Here is a 22390-nt window from a genome sequence, read left to right on the forward strand (position 1 = left end):
CTAATTAAAGACTAGCTTTTCCTGTCACTCATCCTTGCCCATCTTTCATTTTAATGCTCTCCTAATGCACTCCCAACACTAAGAATGACAAATTAATAGACCTGTCCCTCCAGAGTATATCTGAGACCTAGAAGAGTTCATAGCCCCCACAGTAGCTTCACCATTCCCTTGGGAGATTACTAATCCCCTCTCCCCAGTTGCAGGACCATCCATCTACCCTCAGGCTAGTGATTGGCTAGTCATACAACCTGACATCCATACTGCCAGAATTAACCCCTCTCTTGCTTGTCATGCTCTTGATCCAGCCAATGTGGCACAATAATAGGTCATAGAACCAGTTATTGCCTAATGACGCATTGTGCAGGTATGTACTTTTGAATGTGCAAATATCCACTGTTCTGAGAGCGTGTATAGATATTTTATTTTATATTATTTTAGAGAAATGAGTGCAATGCATGTACAGCTTTTTGTCGTTGTGAAGAATGCAGGCATTTCCCAACCAGGCTGTGTTGCCTCATGCTTTAAGAAAATACCCTCTTTCTAGCACATGGTCCCATTGCCCTGGTGCTCCCCAAAGTGTAAGAAAAGGAGGTGCGGCACAGTGCAAGTTTCTACCATGCCGTATCTGCACATTCCACAATGTGGTTTCAGGCTTTCCATTCGGGGTTTTCACTTATGAACGGGTTGCCCACCATCACAGCCAAACATCCCACTCACCTGCACATGCTGCAGACAAAGCACTTTGGGTGGTACGTCCGGCCCAAAGCTGAGATCACCTCTCCCGTGATGAAGTCTTGGCAGCTATCGCAACGTGTGCCATAGAGTTTCTGGTAGTCATGGGTGCAGATGTATTCCCCATTTTTAAAGAAGAAGCCAGACTGAGCTAGGTCACAGCCACACACTACAGAGGGGGAAGCACACACAGATAGAGGAGGTTCAGCCTGTCAGTTATCTTTCCCAAAGCTGACCTGTTCTTCTAAAGCAGGGATGGGCAGAAGGTAGACCAGGCTATACTAGTACATCTCTCTCTCTCTCTCCTCTCTCTCTCTCTCTCTCTCTCTCTCTCCCTCCCTCCCTCCCTCCCTCCCTCCCTCCCTCCCTCCCTCCCTCCCTCTCCCCCCCCTCTCTCCCTCTCTGATTTGCAGTATAGAGTTAGCAAGGACCCTGAGGATCATCTAGTTCAACCCCGGTGATGCAAGAACATGCAGTTGTCCCATATGGGGACTGAACCTGCAATTATCAGCCCCATGCTTTAACCAATTGAACTACAGTATCCAGCTTTTTAAAAAAACAACAAGAAGGGTTTGTTTGTTTGTTTTTAGGTCAACAGGTTGCTGACTCCCAAATGTACAACAGCAACAACAGGATGACTTTTCCCTTCTAAATTAGGCAGCTGAAATGAAGCAAGGACTTTTATGTGAAAGGATGGCGAGCTCAATGCAGTTGTGATACTGAAAAGAACGTGCTCAGGCAAAGCTTGTTCCTTAAATCCTGTTCTTTAATGTGTTTCTTTTGTGTGGGGCTATGTTTGGTAGATCCTGAGGTTCTTAGTAAAAAGCAAAGCAGGCCCCTCAAGTCCAATATCTGACTGCCCTGTTTTAAAGAGCTTGCGTGAGGTGCTACAACAGAGTTGGGGGTGCACTGACAGAAGGAACGTTCCTTGGTCAGAGCAAAGACACTGAGTTGGGAAAGGAAGCCTGAGAATGTTTCCTTGGGCAGTTTGGATGTGTTCGCTCTTCAGGGTGTCTACCTTTTAAACCCAACCAAATGAACTAAAGGGCCAAGCCCCATCATTCAGCCCCACAAGATGTCACTGTTGGGTTGCTGGCAAGGTCTAGAATTAAAAAAGAGAGAGAGAGAAAGCGGGCAGGCCTGTTTTGGGGAGATTTGTGCCCTGCTGACAAAGAGAGCTTGGCTGCTGCTTCGGGTAATTGTCTGTGAGCCTCGGTGCATGACGGCAAGAGACTTTGCCTTCTTTAATTGGGCATTAGCAGATAGCAAGAGGGTACCTGGGCAGAGCAGCCTGGCAGAGGGAAGTCTGACCTTCATGCCATCCACCCTGCTTCTCAGCGTGATGCTGGTGCATCGTATCATTAGTGGCTGCTGCAACCACAAGAGAGAATGGAAAACATAGGCAGTGGCCTTCCCTGTCTTCCTAATCGCCCTGTGAGGTGACTGAGAGAGTCTTGTCACGAAATGGACAAATGGCTCAGTTACCAAAGACATGCGCACACACTTAGACTTAGTGAAAGAAGGAGAAGATTTGACCTATGGCTTTGGACTGCATCTTTTCGATGTGGTTGTGAAGGACCACATCTACAGCATACAGCATACATTTGAAACAGTCATGGCTTTCCCCAAAGAATTCTGGTGCTGAGAATGGTTAGGAGACCCCATCCCCCTCACAGAGTTACAAATCCCAGAGGGGTTGAACAATCAACCCCTCTTCGCAATGAACTCTGGGAATTGTAGCTCTATGAAGGGAAGAAATTCTGATTGGTGGAAAGGTGTGCCCTGCAGTTTGTCCTGCAGTCCCTAAGCTAGATTGCTGCCCTAGGATGGCCGCTGCACATGAGGTGACTCGCCTAGGGCGACATGCTCCACAGAGGGCGGGAGATCCCAATCTGGTCTTTGCAGCAGCTTCCAACTCAGCTTCTGATAAACAGAAGATGCAGCTGAAAGCTGAAACCTGGGAGTTGTGATGCCATTGGTTTCCTTCCATCCTGCCAGGCACAGGTCTGGATTTAGCGAGAGGTCCATGGCACATCTTGCCTCAGGTGCCAAAAGATCTCAAACTGGCCCTGCTGGCAGGTGAATATGAGAGCATATAGACCTGCTTGATTCCCTCTTATCCTGAAGGCTGTGAGCACCTCCAGATAGGATGCCTTGCCTAGATTTGCTGGTTGAAACCTGGTGAACCACACATTGCTCTTAGTATTGATGATGGAACAAGGGGCTGTGCAGCCCCTGCAATTCCTGCTTTCTCACCTTATCTTGGACCCATGAACAAGTTTTTTTCAACATGAGCTCCGCCCACAAATGTTCAGAGGTTTGGAGTGGGCAGCAGGACAGGTGTGTTCAGAGCCCATCACTTCAGCATGTTCTGAGCCCATGCTGAGTTCTGTTGAGACGTGAGTGTTGGGAAATACTTCAGCTCATCCTTGCCCTGTGGATGGAAGGGTGGCTGGGGAGGAGCAACGCTGAGATGTTGTAAAACTTAATGGCCCAGAACGGATGTGAAAGGGCTCCTTAATGCAGTTATTGAAACAGCTGCTCTTATGAAGGGGCAGTAACCGGATCTATAAATTTTACAGTGGGAATTGTGAGAGCTAGATAAGGCACCCTGTTAATTCTCACTCTTACTGTTTTTCACAATTTATTAAATTAAATTAATTGATTACATTTATGGCTCGCCCTTCCTCCTGAAGGATCCCAGGGTGGCAAACGAGTGATAAAGCAATGCATATATCTTAAGAGCATCTTTAAAACAATCTCAGTACAGATGCTGACTGGGAAAGAGCTGAACTTTAAAAGCCTTTTGGAAGAGGAAAGTTTTCAATAGGCACCAAAATACGGCACCTCTTTAATATTTAAGGGGAAGAAGCAAGTTTTCCTTGCTGTGTCCAGCACTTCGCTCTTGTCTGTGTCTGGCATAAAAGTACAAAAAGGCCTTCATGAGAGGCTTTGCATTTCACCACTGGATCCCTGCAAAATGTTCAAAGTGCAAGTGCCTTTTTTGCTTGGCGATCTCTCATTAACAAAAACAAATAATAGCAAAATAGAAACGTTTGGCAACTTTCCAATATTTGCAAATATCAGCTTCAGCTCTAGCCCTAATGCAAAAATACGTGATTTGAAGGCTGCAGCATTCTTTCAGACCCTCCAAGTGTCCCTATTTCCCAGGGATAGTTCTGGATTTACAGCAGCCATCTCGGTTTCTGATTTGATCCTAGAATGTCCTGCTTTTCCTCAGGATGTCCCTATTTTCACTGGAGAAATGTTGGAGGGTATGCAATTATGTGACCCCCGAGCCATCTCAAGGCAGCCCTGTATAGGGCATTTTTATAATGTTTAATAATGGTTTATTTTGTTTTTATATACAGTGTGTTGGAAGTCACCCAGAGTGGCTGGGGAAACCCAGTCTGATGGGCGGGGTCTAAATAATAGAATCATAGAATCTTAAGAGTTGGAAGGGACCCAGAGGGCCATTTAGTCCAATGCAGGAATCTCAGCTAAAGCATCCATGACAGATGGCCATTCAACCTCTGCTTAAAAAGCTCCAAGAAAGGATGAGTCCACCACCTCTCCCATGGACAAAAATTAATTTATTGTTGTTATTATGGAACAGGATGTTCCATTTTCAACGGAGAAATGTTGAAGGGTATGTTCTTTGCCTTTCCTCATTGTCACAATCAGTAAATGGATGCAGTGAATCCATAAGCTTTGGATAAGTGTTGCGTGCCTCTTAAATGCTAAACTGAACACTGCCTTCGCTTGTGAAGGGCTTGATCCTGTAGAATGGGGAGGAATGCCTGACTCTAACCTTTGTGTCCTTTTTGAACAAGGCAGCTAGTCATCCTCCAAAGCACTTACCTTGGCAGGTGAAGCATCTGATGTGGAAGTGATTGCTCTGGACACGCACCACCTCCCCTTTACACGTATCTCCGCAGCGAAAACAGTGGATGATGGTGGGACGGCCCCCAGGGTTGTACGGGTTTTGCTGGAAAGGAACTGCTGGGGAATAGAAAAGGCAGAGCTTGTTAGCAAGCATGCAGGAGGATGGATAGTCAAGAACAGCCAGCTGAGATAAATACATGAGCCAATTTCATGTCAGTCAGAATTTCAACATTCAGTAAATCAGCTTTGGCTGGAGTTCTTTCTTCATCCCCCCCCCCCGCACCTACCTCTTCATGAATGGATGTGTGTGTGTAAAATGCTTGATATTGGTGCACAGTTTAAGGCAACACTGCTTGAGGGTGGAGGCGGGGGAAGAAAGACGATAGGATCCATTCTAGGCATTCTTGAAGAGGGCTGCCTTTCCAAAGAGATTCTGAGTTCTCCGGGGAATTCTCACATCAAAAGTGAAGGTCAGATTTGTCAAGGTTAGTCTGACTACTAGACCCTGAGAATTCTCCAGGGAAGCATCTGATGTATCTGTCTCTGAGCCCTTTCAAAGTAGGCAGTAGACGGTCGAGACCCCCTGGAGAATGGATTGAGAGATAAGGGCTTCCTAACCCTTCTGAATCTTGCAGAGCGCCCTTGCAAAGGGAATCGTTTTCTCTACATCTGTTTCTCTTTCTTTGATGCTTGCTCAGCAAAACTATGTATTCTGCAGACCACTGAAGGTCTGCCAACATAACCAACCCCCCACAACCCCAAACTATGCTCTTATTAGGGAGTATACAGTACCAGAAGTATACATTTTTTCCCTATGTAATGGTAGTGGAGGTTAAACTTTGCTGCTCAGGGATGACTCCCTTCTTGTAAACAGGTAAGCTTTTTTTTATAAAAAAAAATTATTTGTCATCTTTTGACATTATTTATTTATTTATACCCTACTTAATTTTCCCAGGTGACTTCTAAGCACTTTACAAGTATAAAACCGTTGCAAAATTCACATGCACAAACACCCTCTCTGTGAGATGTGCACTCCTGTGCTACAGAGGGAGAGTGCATAGCCTGCAAGCGACTACTAAGGGGGAAAGATGTAACAACAATTCATCAAACAGCACTGAGGAGGGTGGGGTAGGGAGTTATGTTCAGCAGCAATGTCATTGGGCATTAACCCATAGGTGCCCACAACAGTCTAGTCTACACAGCGCCAGCAATTGCAGTGGAAGTGCTTTCTATAGGAAAACGCTGTAAAATGTTGACAAAATACTGTGATGTGATTGCTCATTCAACATGCCTGCAACAGAAGCATCTTTTCCCCATGGATCCCCTAAAAAAAGACTGTGAGCACAGACAGCATTCAGAGTATGAGCTCAGACCTACCCACAAATCAATTGAGTGGCTTTGCATCCCTTTCTGCATCAACCACTAATTTCTGGTCTTGGACTACAAAGACCTCTGCAGCCATTTATTTATGTCCTTCTTGTTTCCTGACATGTTCCTGGCTCTAATCTTTATTCCTCCAACCGCCATCTCCTGCTTCCTTCCACAACTCTGCTGTCCATTCTCTCTTGCTCCTTCTTCCTTTCCCCCTGGAACTCCCTCCCAGAACATTCCCATGGTGTCACCTCCCCTTCCACTGCTCTCCCTTCAAATGCCTCCTTAACAGCCCACTTTCTTCCATGAAGGTCTTTTATTCTTCTTTCTCAGCTGAAACAACGCCAAAGTATGCAAAGCTGCACTTTTCACACCCGCTACTTGCTAGCCTTTCAGTGGCCCCTCTGTTGTCTCCACACTCTTGGAATTCAGACTGTTAAGTTCCTTGGATCATGATTTACATGCAGAGGGTCCAGGTACAACCCCTGACATCTCTAGGTAGGGCTGGAAATGGCTTCTGCCGGATACCCTGGGGAGACTGTTGGTCAGTGCCAGGACTAGCCAACTTAGTGGCCTCCAAATGTTGTTGGACAATACTTCCCACCACCCATGTCAACTAGCTATGCTGGCTGACACATAGTCCTCAACCGTCCCGATTTTCCCAGGATATCTTGGAATTACAGAAGACATCCTAGCTTCTGATGGGATCCTGAAATGTCCCGTTTTCCTGCTCCACCATTGCCACTGCTGACAAGCTCAGGGAGGAGGATGAGCTGGTGCTTGTAGCCAGAACTGGCGCTTGCACATGTCTTTCTATGCTGTGCTCGCTTGAGTCAGCTGGCTTGCATGGCAGAGCAGCACTAAAAGATGCACATCCTGATTTTCGTCAGCAGAATGTTGGGGGCTATGCGGAGGCTGATGAGAACTAGAGTCCACAACATCTGAAAGGTACCACATTGGCTACCCTTTGTGTAGATAACACTGAGATAGATGAACCAATGGTCTGACTCAATATATGGAGACTTCCTGTGCTCCTATGTACTGTAGAAATGTTGTTGACATTCTTACTAGATTGATTATAAACCACCTTGAGAAATCTCTGCTCTGGAAGGTGGCACATAAATTCCTAAATAAAGACATAAATAAAATACCAAAATGGGATATCACGACCATATTTTGTACAGGATTTCAGTGGGGCCAGGAAGTACAGTAGTCAACTACTTGTCCAGTGCCCACTTTCCACACTGAGAACAAAGAATTATCCAGACATTCAGAGAGCAGCAGACATCCTTTTTCAAGCAAGATGGGGAGGTGAGGGGGTCAAGGAATTAATCAACGTTTAAACAAACATTCGTACCAAAAAATAAAAAAAATCTGCGTTGGGTGATTTCGCCTTCAATTATTATGGGCTTCTAGTCTCTAGGGAAACTTCTTGGTGTCCATAGCAACCTGTCACCAAGCTGGTGAGCTCAGTGCCTGATAATATAGGAGGACTGAGCATGATAAGGAAAGGTATTGGGGGTGCAGGGAGGGGGGAAGAAGCATGGGCTGCAGACTTCAATTAAATGGCAGGGCTGTAGCTGTGACTCTTATCTCCCAACAGAAAGTCCTGTTTCTGCAGAAGAAACTTGGTGAGATCTAACCACAGGATTTGTACTTTCCTGCTTTCTCTTATCTCTGCTCAGCATTAAAGAAGTTATTTCCAAGTTCAGGATTGATTAACCCAAGGCTCTTGTTGGATTTCCCCCTCATTTATGTGACTGGCATTCTTTCCCTCTTTCTCCAATTGTTTCCCAGGAGTTTGCCACTCCTCCTTGCCTCTATATGAGAGCATTACAGGCACTGCCTTGCCCCTTTCCAGAGGGACAGTCGATCAGGGCCAAGCTCATTACGCCAAAATAATCCAGTAATAATGTAAGTAGCATTAGGAACCTTGCAGCAACGAGAGGAACGGGGGGGGGGGGAAGCTGAGTGGAATGCCTTAATCTCTCAGTGGTTCACTCCTGCCTGAAGGAGACGTGCTTACTTAGCAAGAAATTAAAGCCAAGTTCACCTCATCTCATCATCATCATTAATGCATTGGTGCTCTTTCTGCACCAATGCAAAGGAATACATGGAGTACCGCTCTCTCTGGTCTAATTCCAGGGAGCCGTAGCTGGGGCAGAGTAGCCAGTGGAGTTTGATGCATTTCCAAACCCTTGTTTAACTCAATGTTCTCAGTGATGAGTAGGCAGTGGGAAAAACAGCAGACAGAGGAGCTCCATAAGACAGCTTGGCTATGGGTCACACCAGTTTACTCACAGAGATGTTACATCTCCAAGATGTTTTAGTGTCTCAGGCAGAGCAGTAAAAGGCTTCCTCCTGTAAACCAGGGTGCACAGTCCCCAAGACCAGCCAATGTATTTAGGTATCTTCTGCACAAGACCCCACAAGCACCTCTATTACTGCCTGATAATAAAAATGAAGCAATAAATTAAATAACTGAGAAACTGCCTTCCATGATGTCCAAAATTTGCTTCCTGAGGCATATGCCTCACTCTCCCTAATGGGAGGGCCAGCTCTGTTTAAGGCCAAAACACACATCCAATGTGCTGTAGGGATGCTACCCAAAGAGCTTCTGTGGGGTAAGTGATCCCCATTAGAGCCCTCATCTAGAGCTACTTGTTGCATGGATTGATGCCCGTGTATTGTGAATTTCCAGGGACCTATCAGTAGCCACCCAAAATGGGAAGAGATTGGATAGAGGATACTCTTGCCAACATGATGGCATCGATTTACATAAGCAATGCCCAGGGATAACCTGCCGCAAGGAAGCTTGTGTGTATGTAATGTAACATGCTCTTCTAGCTTTTGTGGGTTTTCTCTCTTCATGTGCAAAAGCTAAACATGTTCAATAACTGGAGGGAAAGCTCAAGGGGACAATAGCATCTTTTATTTTGCCATATCCTTATATTAAACTTTGTACTGTATTGATTGTGCTGGAAACGTTGCTCAGTCCCAACAGCAATGAATGATGGCACATTCTTCATTGGAGCCTCAGAGCCCTGAATTTGGCCTGAATTTTCCAGTGCCAAGTGAAAAAGCTATGTGCAACGTAGGCAGCAATTATGAATTTTACAGGTGGCACACACTCCCCCCCCCCCAACATCTCTGACCCTACAACAGTAGCAGAATGTGATTGTGAGCCTTTGCTTTCGGAGGAGACAAGCGAAAACTGAAGGTCTCTAGCCATCACTTGGGCATCAAAGATGACATTTCCATTTTGCTCATCATCATGGTGTTATTCCTGTGTACTTGAGCAGGGATCTTCTCAGCAAGCCCTGCTGCATTCTCTGAGCTCTTATCTCCTTGACTCCTTCTTGGCTAATACCTGCTGTGTTCTGCCAGAGGCAGCTGTGATTGGTGGAGGAGCAATCTGTGTCAATTAAACACAGAGGCCATTGGGAGAAGGAGACTGTTGGGGCGATGAAAAGGATTATTATACATGCAGAAAAGTACTGAGTCAGAACTAATGGCCCTACACTGTCACCTCCCTACCTCCCACCCCAAGTAAATGGCAAGTGTCTTGATTATATGCAAAAAGGCAGAACAGATATCACAAATATTGGACTTAGAGGGGTTTAACACTTGTGCTAAAATAGCCTGAGGGTCCTTTATCTTGCTGTGCTCATTAACCTGCAGCTGTGGGTGTCCATGTGGTAATTTACTGTTGCATTCATGAACAATATTTCTTTGGTAAAATGGGATGTTGCATTTCAAAAAGGAGAGCGTTCTGTAGGCACTCTGTGTCAAGAATTATGGCGGTGTTATACTCTGTGTGGGCCATAGATCAGTGTTAGAACATCTGCTTTGTATTATTATTATGCAGATGGTCCAAAATTCAATCACTTGCATTTCCAGGTAGGGTTGGGAGAGACCCCGTGTCTGAAATCCTGGACAGCTACTGCCAGTCAATGTGTAGGCAATACGGAGCTGGATGGGCCAATAGTCTAACTATATTTTGATACAACAGACTGAATACAGCTAGAAAACCAGGGTGGAATATCCCTCTTTCTGTCTCTCCCCACCTCTCTCTCTCCCTCTTACACACACACACACACACACACACACACACACACCTTCAAACACTCATGACACCACCAGCCAGGTTTCCAAGGTGAATATACATGGGTGTTTAAAGATGTGTTTGTGGCATCTCCACTTAGACATGTTTCTTGCAGAAGACAGTGGTGTAATTCCAGCATTTCATGCAGCAACCATAATGCATGGAGCTGTGAGCCATTAAGTTTAGAATCACAGAGTACGGCATGTAGAATGGTACCCAGAGTGCCAGAGGCAGTAGATCTGAGTTCTGAAATGGAGGAAGTGTCTAACAGAATCCTGTCTGTTTACTGACCTAGAGGCATGACAGCTGACTTAAGTTGCTAAGTCTAGTATAAATGCCGCACATGAGAATCTCCTAAATGCCTGATATAAAGTATCTACAAACCACCGCAGAAGCAGCAGGAAGTGGTTCTCATGAGTAGGGATCTATAGACTTACTTGTGGTTATGACAAAAGCAAACCCTGACTACCTTACTCAATGTATTAACTGGTGCAAAAGTGTAATCAAAAGAGTGCACACAAGGTAGTTTAAGGGATCCGGCCAAAAACAGACTATAGATCACATCCACACCATACATTAAAGCATTCTCACACCACTTTAACAGTTATGGATCCCCACCCCACCCCCAGGTTCCTGGGACCTGTAGTTTGGAAAGGGTGTTGAAAATTGTTAAAAAGACCCCCACAAAGCTATAATTCCCAACACTCTTAACCAACAACAGCACCCAGGATTCTTTGATGAAAGCTAAGGCTGTTAGAGTGGTGTAAGTGTGTGGAAGTGACCATAATAACTAGTATACTGGATGGATGGGAGGGGTTGAGTCACATCATTTAGCTAGAATCTAGCTTATGACTGCATGTCCTGAGCTGGATGCAATGCAGACGTGTGGGTGTAAGTTAAAGTATGTTAAGCCCTGCTGAAGACAACACGTAGCTGCAGCAGATGGAGGGTGGGGTCCAGGGAAGAGGAAGAAACCAATGCCTGATATTATGACCACATTCCCATCGGTCCTTTTGACTTCCAGCCATTGCTCACTTTCTACTTGACCACTGCCCCACGTCACAGCCGTGTCCCCACACCTGTGCTCCGGACTAATGCAAACTGGAAGCTATAGATCACCATTAAGAACACATCATTGCAAGCCTCCCAGTGCAAGCACCCGCTTTATAATTCCGTCCCTGGGTGACGTGTTGGCATCTTTGAGTTATCTGCTCTCACAGGGGTACAGAACAGCTTGATCTAATTAACTACCTGTAATTAATTTTTGCGAAGTGCTTTGAGGAGGCACAGGTGAAGGATGCGATAGGAATGCAAAGCAATCTCCGTGTACTGGCAAACATTTAGCGCATTGGGGGTAGGTGATGCGTGGCAGCTTTACCGCGTGGCTGGAGGGTGAAAGGAGCTGGCATGTTTCGATGGATGGGACTATAGTGGCATACGGAAGATGTGGGGATGTTGGCGGCAGCATCTGCGGCGTGTATGGCTGGATGGATGTATGCAACGGAGCATGGCAGTGCATCCTAGTCCGTGCGCATGGCGCTTGTATACCAGCAAGAGGCTGGCAGCATAATCGCAAGGTGGCATTTGATTTGACAGCCTCTCCCCAAAAACTGGCTCATTGGGTAAGCACTTTGCTCCCCATGCAGACTACCCACCTTTGCAACTGCTCCTCCCACTCTTTTCATGCAATGATGGGGACAAACGAATGATTAATCACGTTAATCTCTGCACATTTCCTGCAGTAATTGGCCTGTAAATCATCCTCTCAGAAAAATCCACACCGTGTGGCAGTTGCCAAGGCCAGGGAATAAATAGCACTGTAGGTTTTACAGAGGCATGGCTCCTCTAGGCAGGTAGAGTTTTTGCCCTTGGGTACAACTCTTGAGTAGTACATAGGACAGCTCTGGCAGCTGGCAGCCACCCTCACTAAGTGGGGCTGCCATATTTCCAGGTAGGACTTCCAAGAAATTAATGGAATAAGGGGACAGGGTCAGTCATTTTCTCATAACCAGCCAAACTTCCTGGGTTAGTTGGTCTCTGCATTACAATGGCTGTTTGATCGTCTGCTCTGGAAGACCTGCTTACACTATGTGGCTAGTTATTTAAAGAAGAAAGTTAAAGGAGGGGCATAGTAATCAGACCATTAGTCTATCTACTCCAGTATGGTTTGTTATGATAACTGGCAGTGGCTCCCTGGTGTTTCAATTGGGAGACAATCCTAGCCCTATCTGGAGATGCCAGGGATTGAAATGAGCAAAGCGTGTGCTCAACCACTGAGCTACAGTTCCACCAATCAACACCCACAGCCTTTCCCCTAGTATATGCAAAAGAAGGAACTACAGCAACTGGCTCCCAAGTGTGAGCATGGCTGGAGAACCACACTGCTGAGGTATCTGTGAGGGGCTTTCCCTCCTCACGCCACTGGAATCTCCCCAGCAATGTAAGTGTAGGTGGATGCTCTTGCCTACAAGCTGCCACCCTTCCAGCAGCAGAGAAATTAAATAGATCAGTCTTCTCTGTTTTGCCTGAGCCTCAAAACAATAAAAGAGGCCCATAAAAGGTAAAGGGACCCCTGACCATTAGGTCCAGTCGTGGATGACATTGGCGTTGCGGCGCTCATCTCGCTTTACTGGCCACTTTCTGGTGAACCAGAGCAATGCACGGAAATGCCGTTTACCTTCCCACCGGAGCGGTACCAATTTATCTACTTGCACTTTGACGTGCTTTTGAACTGCTAGCTTGGCAGGAGCAGGGACCGAGCAATGGGAGCTCACCCCGTCGTGGGAATTCGAACCACCAACCTTCTGATCGGCAAGCCCTAGGCTCTGTGGTTTAACCCACAGTGCCACCCGTGCCCATACTACAGCATTTATATCATTAATCCCCCTAGGGCACCATCCTAACCCTGGCTCTGCTGGATATCAACGAGTTAGGATCTGGCTGATCTCCAGCTTAACTGGCTGAGTCCTGGTTCAGCCAGGCTATGCCGGCATAAGTCCCTAACCCTGATTCAGCTGGAGATAAGACAGCACAACTCGCTCAGGCAGGGTGTAACAAACTCAGGCAGTCCCAGCAGATCTTGTGCCAACAAAAGTCTTGGGAAATGGGTTGGGATGCTTGCAAGTTGTGCAATGTATGGCATGTTCCATGTTTGTTTGCTTATCTGGTTGTGTTGCTGCATGTGACTGTGTGACTGGCAGAGCGTGTAGTGGGTAAGCCTGTGGTGTGTGGCATGTGCTTGCTGACTGTCTGCTGTTGTGAGGGCTGGCAGGGACCCTGTGTGCGCACTACCCCTTGCAGGAGTGACCTTTAGGAAGTCTCCCCTGTGCTGGTGGCCATAACTCCCATAGTAATACCAGAGCAGAGCTGGCTCTCTGTGTTTTGCTGATTCTTTTCCCTGCACCTGGCTGGGGCCAGCTCATCTGCCATTTATCTCCCGAGGGGCTCTTTATGCCAGCTTAATTCTTCGGGTGTAACTCATACATATCTCCAATAAAAATAAGGACATCCTATTCTATTCCTTCCAACATTTCGCTGACGAAAACAGGGGCATCCTACGGAAAAGTGGGACATTCTGGGATCAAATCAGAAATTGAGATGACTTCTGAAAATCCAGGACAGTCCCTGGAAAATTGGGACACGAAGGGTCTGGTAACTAATGCTGGCTTCCCATATTTAGGATTGCTCTGCCTGATGCAACCCAGCTATGTCTGATGCGTAGACTTCTCTTCATTCATTGAAAGGCCTCCTTCCTGTTCCCCCTACTTTACCTGTTAGCTGTTCCATTTTCTTCTGCTGACAACAAACATTTGTAAAGCCCCTGAATGTAAAACTTGGCCAGCAACATTTCATTCTGTTTGGTAGTATAATATCTGGAATGGTCATATGGTTTAAGGATTTGAAATCCTATTATAAAACGAATCTTGTGTCTATTTTACTGTGTTGTACGAGCTCTTTCTAGCCTATTGTGTCTAAATATTTAGATAACTGTTGGCTGATTTAAATAGTGCATTGAATCTGGTGCTCTTATGGTTGCTTGGTATAGATTAAGAAATTACAGCAGCTGTTAGCATGATGAGTTATTTTGATCCTATAATAGGGACTTAAAGGTGACGAGATAAACTGTGATATAGTAGAGCCCACAGACAGTTCATAAAAATCCACTAGGAGAGATGCAATTTATCTAGATAACTTGGTCCAACTGGATCCTGAAAGCAAACCATCTCTAAAAATACAATGGCTCTAAAGAGGATTATGCACAGAGATAGTTAAAATGGGGGAGAGAATGAAGTAAAAATAATTTAGAGCATATTGCAGCCCCACAACTTCAGCTGATGGAGGGCTCTCCATCCAAAACCCTCCCTGTTTCCAGTCTGCCTTTGCAAAGTGTTTGATCTTGTTAGCCATATGGCCAGCCATGTGCAAGTCCCAGATTGTAAGCCATCACTAGGGGGTCAATACCAAGAGACAAAACTGCAGTCACTTTCTTGTAACTTCATCCTTGTGTGAGGTTGGCTAAGTTCTGCCTCAGTCAGAACCTGAGCCATTCTAGTCAATGGAACAGAAAGGCTCTGTGCACAGGTGAGATCGTCTATAAATCCAGATCTTAATTAGAGAGTGCAGAGCTGTGACGGAGCTTGGACGATGAACTTGGATCAGATGTCTAGCACCTTAATGTCCTGCTGATAAGCACATTAGAAATGCTATAGAGCTGGAGATTGCTAATGAGTGCTGATTACGGAGCCTCTTTCTGAACAGGTGGGAGCTTGATTATGAAGATCCCCTTCCTTCCCAGATATCTCCATGGTGACTGATGAAAATTCACCTCAATTCAGTTTCAATGATGTGCAATTTCTTGCAGCTTATCAGGAGAATCCAAAATGCATGCACTCATCTTTGTGGGTCTTTGCCAAGTGCTACATGTGAAAGAAGAAGCTTTGCATGTGTTGTCATTGTTGTTGTTTAGTCGTTTAGTTGTGTCCAACTCATCGTGACCCCATGGACCAGAGCACGCCAGGCACTCCTGTCTTCCACTGCCTCCCGCAGTTTGGTCAGACTCATGTTGGTAGCTTTGAGAACACTGTCCAACCATCTCGTCCTCTGTCGTCCCCTTCTCCTTGTGCCCTCCATCTTTCCCAACATCAGGCTCTTTTCCAGGGAGTCTTCTCTTCTCATGAGGTGGCCAAAGTATTGGAGCCTCAGCTTCAGGATCTGTCCTTCCAGTGAGCATTCAGAGCTGATTTCCTAAATAATGGATAGGTTTGATCTTCTTGCAGGCTATGGGACTCTCAAGAATAGTAAGTGTATATCTAAAGCTGCTTCTAGCTGGTTGAAAGGATAAAATTTGTCCTCAAGAACATGATCATTATGGATGTGAAAAAGTCTCATACAGCTAGGCTAGTGAATGTGTTTCTTCTTTGGCCTGCATTTTTTAAAAGACAAAGGCTGCATTCAGAAGTGGAGATAATTGTGCTAGTTTTCCTCATTATAATACTAGTGTTGTATCCAAGATTATAACAATCCTTTCTACCACATGACCTATTGCCTTATGGAACAGTGGCTGTTTGATCAATATACTGTCTTCTCGTACTATGTTTTAAATGGATTGAAATAACTGTATGCTGGAATACTGCCCCCAATTTTGTCACGTGAAATTACAATGCAAAACTCTTCCAATTTTCCAGGCCAACAGGGTTGCAAATGAATTTTTCTGGAAGCAAGTAACATGGAAATAAGCACTAAACTTCTGCTAGATTCCACAAATCTTCTAAAACTTGTTTTTACAGCATGGGAAAGATCACAGAAATTATCTGGGAAGGAAATATCTGGAAAATGGAATATAGTGCTGTCTGAATGCAGCTCAGTTATCCAAGGCAACTGGGGCTGTCAGGACAAGAAGCATAAGATGATCCAGAGGATAAAGGTTCAAGACAAGTCTGGGGCAACTGAGAGAGAATGTCAGAAGCATGTGTGTGTCGGAAGGAAGGAAGATTTTCTTAGTTTAGTTACCGGTAGTCTGTAGCTGAGCTAGTTAGTCTGTAGCTGCCTGGTGAAAAACTGAGAAAACAAACCAGGAGAAATTTCTCCATGGATTTGGTAGTGTCCAAGTTACCTGATCCTATCATTCTTCCATTTTTATTTTTATTTTTGCAGAGATCATCCAGCTATATGTGGGCAGTTTACTTCAGGCTTCATTCTGACCCACTTAAGTGGAAGTAAGCCTCATTGAATTGAATTCAATGGGACTTATTTTGGAATATAGGGTTGTCTTGTCAGTTCCCAGTTCCCATCTTCTTCTTCTTTTTTTACAGTCATACCTCGGGTTGCGTATGCTGCGGGTTGTGTACTTTCAGGTTAAGAACCGTGTGGACCCGGAAGTGTTTACTTCCGGGTTCTGCTGCACGTGCATGCGCAGAAGTGTTCTGCGTGCTTCACGCATGTGCAGAAGCACTCTATTGGCGCTTTGTACATGCGCAGAAGTGCCACTCTAGATACGTACTTTTCGGGGTGCGTACGGCACCCCGGAACAGATCAAGTACGTATCTAGAGGTTCCACTGTATTTCGTTACAGCAAGTGTGGCCAATATGGTGCCTGACAGATGTTGTGGACCACAATCCCTGGCTGTCGGCCACATTGGCAGGGGCTCCACATTGGTTACTCCTGCCTTCCATACAGCTTCATATGCACCCTGATTATGGTAAATCACAGCTCCAAAAACTGAGTCTGCTGCAATCACATCAAGAATCTTTTCTGCACTGGTTTACTCAAGGTGCCTACGTGTTGGTGCATATCAGTAACCTATAAGAAACAGGAAGAAGAGGCAGAAACTGAAAGCTGCAGCAAGTGGTGCATGTGCCGATTCCAGAATTAATTTTAGACATTCTGTAAGTTAAACCAGAAGGCAAACAAAACAGAACGCGGGGCACACCGAGCAAACCAAGGAACAATAGCTGAATGGAATGAAGATCTGGTTATCCTATGCTACTCAAGTCACCCAAAGTTTTAAAATGTCACCCAAATACACACACACACACACACACACACACACACACACACGTACACACACTTAAGATTTGGCAAATCAGCAATCCAGCTGAGGAATTGCCTCTGATTGCCTCTGTTTTTCTATGCTGCTACACAGATGGCAAGAAGGATGCGCACAAGGCTATTTCGTGCTACAGTTTTCCTTGCAGAAAACCTTCCCTTATTGGGTGTGTGTGAGTGTGTGTGCGTGTGACACATATGTGGATCATAAAGAAGTGCTGCACATCTACAAGATACCCAAACAGCAACTTTCTGGCACATGCATATGCAGCAAGATACACACTTGTCATCTAGATGGTTGCTTGCAACTGCTTTGCACATTTCCTTACTTCAAACACAAATATAACATTATTGAACAAGACTCCCTGATTATCTATCCTGTCTTGCAACACCAAAGCTATATATGTAGGAGCCTTCCACAGACAGCTAACTGAGCACATACAGGTCATGGGGCAGAGCTTGCCACCCCCCATCCCCAATCCATTAACTACAGTATCCAGTTCTGAATATCTGAATGGGACTCTTGTTTGCTTCTGGTTCAATCCTCAGTTCCTGTGTGAGAGCTTCCTGTTTAAAGTGAAGGGCATACTTCTAAAACATCTATCTATAGAGGACTCTACAGCCCTGGAGTAGCCAATCCAGAGTAGACCACTGTTCACAGACAATCAAAGCTGTTGTTGAGATTTGCACATGTGTGTGTGTGCGCAACTGGGGCCAGAAACGAGTGCAGAAAGAAATCTGTACAAAGATATGTGTAGTCACTGATGATTTGGATGCTCTTGGGCTGGGCCAGATATTCGCAGTGGGTATCAACTGCACTGCTGAACAGAGATAATGCAAGCCCTTCTCCCTTTTATCCATCAATAAGATTGTCTTCAATGACAGCAGAAGACTCCTACATGTCAGCCTCAATCTATGAAGCAGCAGATGGTCCCCAGAGTAGGCAGCCTCCAGCCAGTATGTCTGCACTCATGTGTGGGGATGTGCAAACACCAGACAAAGGTGAATGTTACTCACACAGCAGCCTGCTGCCAAGAAGAGAGAGGCTGGAAAGGGCATCAGCAGCCGGCACATAGCTGGCTTAACCAGCTGAGAATCTAGCCTTGGAGGGGTCTGTGCGCATGCAGGAAAGGGCTAATTCACAGCCAGCAGAGAAAAAGCTGCCATCAACCCAGTGCAGCCAGACTCATGGTGCTAACTGACTCAGGGCTCCAGCAGGGGAACAGCTGCAGGGATTTCTTTCTGGCACTCCTCTAGTCTCAGCTGCTCAGAAATCTCTCCAACCATCCAAATAAAACACACACACACACGTTTCCAACATTTACATGGAATATAAGAAGCTGCCTTTTACTGAGTAAGGCCATTGGTCCATCTACCTCATTGCTGTCCACACTGACAGGTAATAGTTCTCCAGGATTTCAGGTGGAGGCCATTCCCAGCCCTACTTGCCAGGTATTGAACCTGGGACCTTCTGCAAGCAAGACAAATGTTGTACCACTGAGCTACTGAGCTACCCCATAAGTTGTGCTCATTCAGGAGGAAGACTTGGAAGGGGAACCCACAGTTCCATTGTACAACAATCTAATGTCAGGTCTAGCCCACCATTGTTACTTTATTGGCACGGCAAAATATACGTGTTGCTAAACTGAGCGGGAACAATGGAGAAGACATTTTCTCATCTGCAAAGAGTCAAAGGCAATTTGAAAGAGAGATGGCTGCTTGTACAATCGTCTTACTTTCTCCATTAAACAGGTCTTGCATTTTTAAAAATAAAAATAAAAATAAAATAAAATAAAAACCTGCCCCAGAGTTGACAGTGGGACAAGAAGAAACGAACATGTTAAATGCACTGGTTACAAGAAGCGATGCATCCCTCAAACTCCTTCCAACTTTCTTAGCAGCTGTTGTAGGAGAGCCAGTGTGATGTAATGATCAGAGCGTTGGACTAGGACCTGGGAGACCAGGGTTTGCATCCCTACTTGGCCATGAAGCTCCCTACATGACCTTGGGCCAGTCACTGCCTCACAACCTAACCTACCTCACAGGCTTGTTGTGAGGATAAAATAGGAGAGTTGGAGAAGCATGTGCACCATGCTCCTTGGAGGACAAGGTGATATATAAATGTAATAAGCAAACAATGGAAGACACTCTCTTCCATTGTTTCCCAAGACAGATGCCAACCAACCAAATAAATAGTCTGCCTTCAGTCTGGGGACTAGGAGTATCACCCACACCCCTCCCATGAGGTACCTCTATATCATGACTGGGGGATCCCCAACATGCCTGAAGGTAACTAGCCATGTGGATCAATACTTTGATGGGGACTTTCCCTTGCTCGACAGTGACAAAGGAAGTCAGGACACAGGACAGAACAGGAGAACTTGGAGCACAGCTTTAAGAGACCTCAGGACCATGGTGGCAAATAGATTTTTTGAGAGAGAACTGGAAGCAGTTCATCTGACTGGGTTAGTGTGAACCCAAACAGGCCGAGTAGTGATAAAAGCTTCTTAAAAGGGGAGACCTAATGGCCCTGGAAAAGGTTCGTTTGGGCACTTACATCTTTTGAGTTACAGCGCTGGGTGAAATTACAAACAGCTTTGAAGAAAATGCATTAGTGAACGCAAACCTTCAACAAGGCCAAGCTACGTTTCTTCTCACACCTCACCCATTAGGACCATCTGCAGATCTGGTGGGGGGGGGAGGGCAGGGAGAGAAGCTGGCGCTTCTGTGCTGCTGCTTCATATCTGGCCCTCGGCATCCCCTAATTAGATCACAAGCAGTTACTGCTTCCACCTGCCTTCCGCTGTCAGACACCATAGCTGTCACCGGCACATTGTGTCAGCTCCCACTGTGTGACAAAGGAAAACAAACAATGGGGGAGGGAGGGATGCTGTTGAGGAGGCCACGGGTGCAGCCAAAGTGCCGGATGCCAGTGCAGGCATTGTCACATACCCGATAGCAGCAAAGGAGGGATGTGGCGAGACAGCCAAAGACAGAGGCCTCCAATGAAATCAGGATGGCTACGGACTGTTTATCCTCAGAGAAGGAAAGAGAACGCTGGTAAATTTTAATGTGGGTGAACATGAAACAGACAGCAGGCTTCCCCAAGTGTCCCTGGTTGTCAGAGATGTCCCTCATTTGAACCTCGAGCTGTCCCTCAGGCCCTCATTACCCTTGCAAAGCCACCAATTTTCTTCATCACACACCCCTCTTCTTTCTGGTATATCTGTTAACTGAAGGTAATGGCTGGTTGCAACTACTGAGGTGGTTCAGGTTGCAGGAGTTGTCCTTTGTACGGCCTTTAGTTATATTTTAGCTGTAGTGGGTGGTCTTCAGCTTGGTTTTACTCAGAGTAGACCCACTGAAATTAGTTATGTTATGTTATGTTATGTTATGTTATGTTATGTTATGTTATGTTATGTTATGGTTAGGTTATAGTTATGTTATGTTAGGCCCATAAATTTCAATAGGTCAGCTATGAGTAAAATTTAGTTGACTACTACCTAGCTCAGGCTTAGGCAAACTTGGCCCTCCAGATGTTTCGAGACTACAATTCCCACCATCCCTGACCACTGGTCCTGTAAGCTAGGGAGGATGGGAGTTGTAGTCTCAAAGCATCTGGAGGGCAAAGTTTGCCTATGCCTGACCTAGCTTGTTTTATTGTCTTTTTTTTAAAAAAAAAAAAGTTTGTCAGCTTTTGTGTGTTTTGTAAGTCGCTTTGATACATTTTGTGTTAGAAAGCATTTAATTAATGCAAATAACAATAGCACAGGAATCTGTCATTTCTGGTCACATTTTCCCAGCATGCTGTTTTTCCAAAGGCTGAAGATCAGATGATCATTGAGCTTGAGGCTGGCGGACAGGAGCCCACCAAACCACTTCCTATAGTACTCAGACTTGCAGAGCCAGAGTGAGGACCCTCACCAACATCTTCCAGCTGAGCAGGGTATGCACCAGGCAGGAGGCCATGGAGCATTTGAGAAGTGCCCAGCTTCAGTCCAGAGGGTTAGCCCTTGAAGAAACTAACTTCTCCACAAGGAGAATGTGGGCTGGGGACAGAGACTGAAAAGGCCTCCGTTTGTTTTTGACCTTTGTTGGAGCAATTTGTGCACTTGGAACTGTCTATGGTGCTGCAAGTTCTGGCCCACCTTGTGGTCTCACCCTGTGGGCTGCCCTGCAGGACCAAAACAGTTTAGTCTAGATGGAGATGATGTAATATCATCGCTTAATGCTGCTGTGAATCTAGGAGGGCAAAAATAAGCCTGACGTAACCGGAGGGACCAGAAGATCCTGTTCTGTGCAGTTTCTCCTTTCCTCTTAAAAGCATGTCATTGTTTATTTATGCTTGTAGGTAAAAGAAGGGTTAAAAATTTCCAAGTTTTTATTTTAAACAACAACACTGACTCTCCCTCACTGATAGAGCCTGCTGCATGATTTGCTTGCCCTATGTTTGTAATAGTGACCTCTCCACATACCGAACATGCATGGAAGGCAGGCTGAATAATTTTCTCCTTGTGCTAGACTCTACTGCAACATTTGCATATTGCAAAACAGCCCATGTTTGCTCTTTAACCCAGGTTCGGCATATGCCCTACTGCACAGAAGAAAGTCCTCTCTTTTAAGGCATTCTGTTGTTGCTAATCTTCTGCTCACCTTGTCATACGGAGAGCAAAACCCCCCAAATCCTAACAAGAGAGATCAGCGAAGGGCCTTGAAGCTGCCCATCAACAGCACCTGCAGAGCAGGCTGGGTTGAGACACCAGTCACCCGCTCCCACTATGGTGAGATATATTGTTATTTCCGTTTAAATTATAGAACTCATTTCTAGATTTACATCTATAGCCATAAATCAGCATATGTACATTTTATGCAAATAGGTGGTTTCTTTTGTCCTGTTTTTGCAGGGTGATGCATTCTCTCTTTTGCCAATGAGTAAGGGTATCGGGGGGGTGCAGGTGGCGCTGTGGGTTAAACCGCAGAGCCTAGGGCTTGCTGATCAGAAGGTCGGCGGTTCGAATCCCTGCGATGGGGTGAGCTCCCGTTGCTCGGTCCCAGCTCCTGCCAACCTAGCAGTTCGAAAGCACATCAAAGTGCAAGTAGATAAATAGGTAATACAGCAGGAAGGTAAACAGCATTTCCGTGTGCTGCTCTGGTTCACCAGAAGCAGCTTTGTCATGCTGGCCACATGACCTGGAAGCTGTACGCCGGCTCCCTCGGCCAATAACACGAGATGAGCGCCGCAACCCCACAGT

The 22390-nt window shown here is 45.7% G+C and overlaps 1 protein-coding gene across 7 annotated transcripts in view; it reads right to left on the reverse strand.

Annotated features, from left to right (window-relative positions):
- The window catches only part of ABLIM3 (actin binding LIM protein family member 3), a 171385-nt gene that overhangs the window by 54942 nt on the left and 94053 nt on the right, over nucleotides 1–22390 (reverse strand). For 5 of the 7 annotated variants that reach the window (XM_088661832.1, XM_088661830.1, XM_088661835.1 and 2 more), the window contains 2 exons: nucleotides 4594–4734; nucleotides 718–901 (listed from right to left, as the gene is read on the reverse strand). In XM_088661832.1, the coding sequence (XP_088517958.1) occupies nucleotides 718–901; nucleotides 4594–4734 (325 nt within the window). The remainder of the gene's footprint in view (nucleotides 1–717; nucleotides 902–4593; nucleotides 4735–22390) is intronic. The other 2 variants (XM_088661834.1, XM_088661833.1) reach the window with 1 other exon arrangement.

Source organism: Zootoca vivipara, chromosome 2 (genome assembly GCF_965207765.1).
Source record: "Zootoca vivipara chromosome 2, rZooViv2.hap1.1, whole genome shotgun sequence".
Lineage (NCBI taxonomy): Eukaryota > Metazoa > Chordata > Lepidosauria > Squamata > Lacertidae > Zootoca > Zootoca vivipara.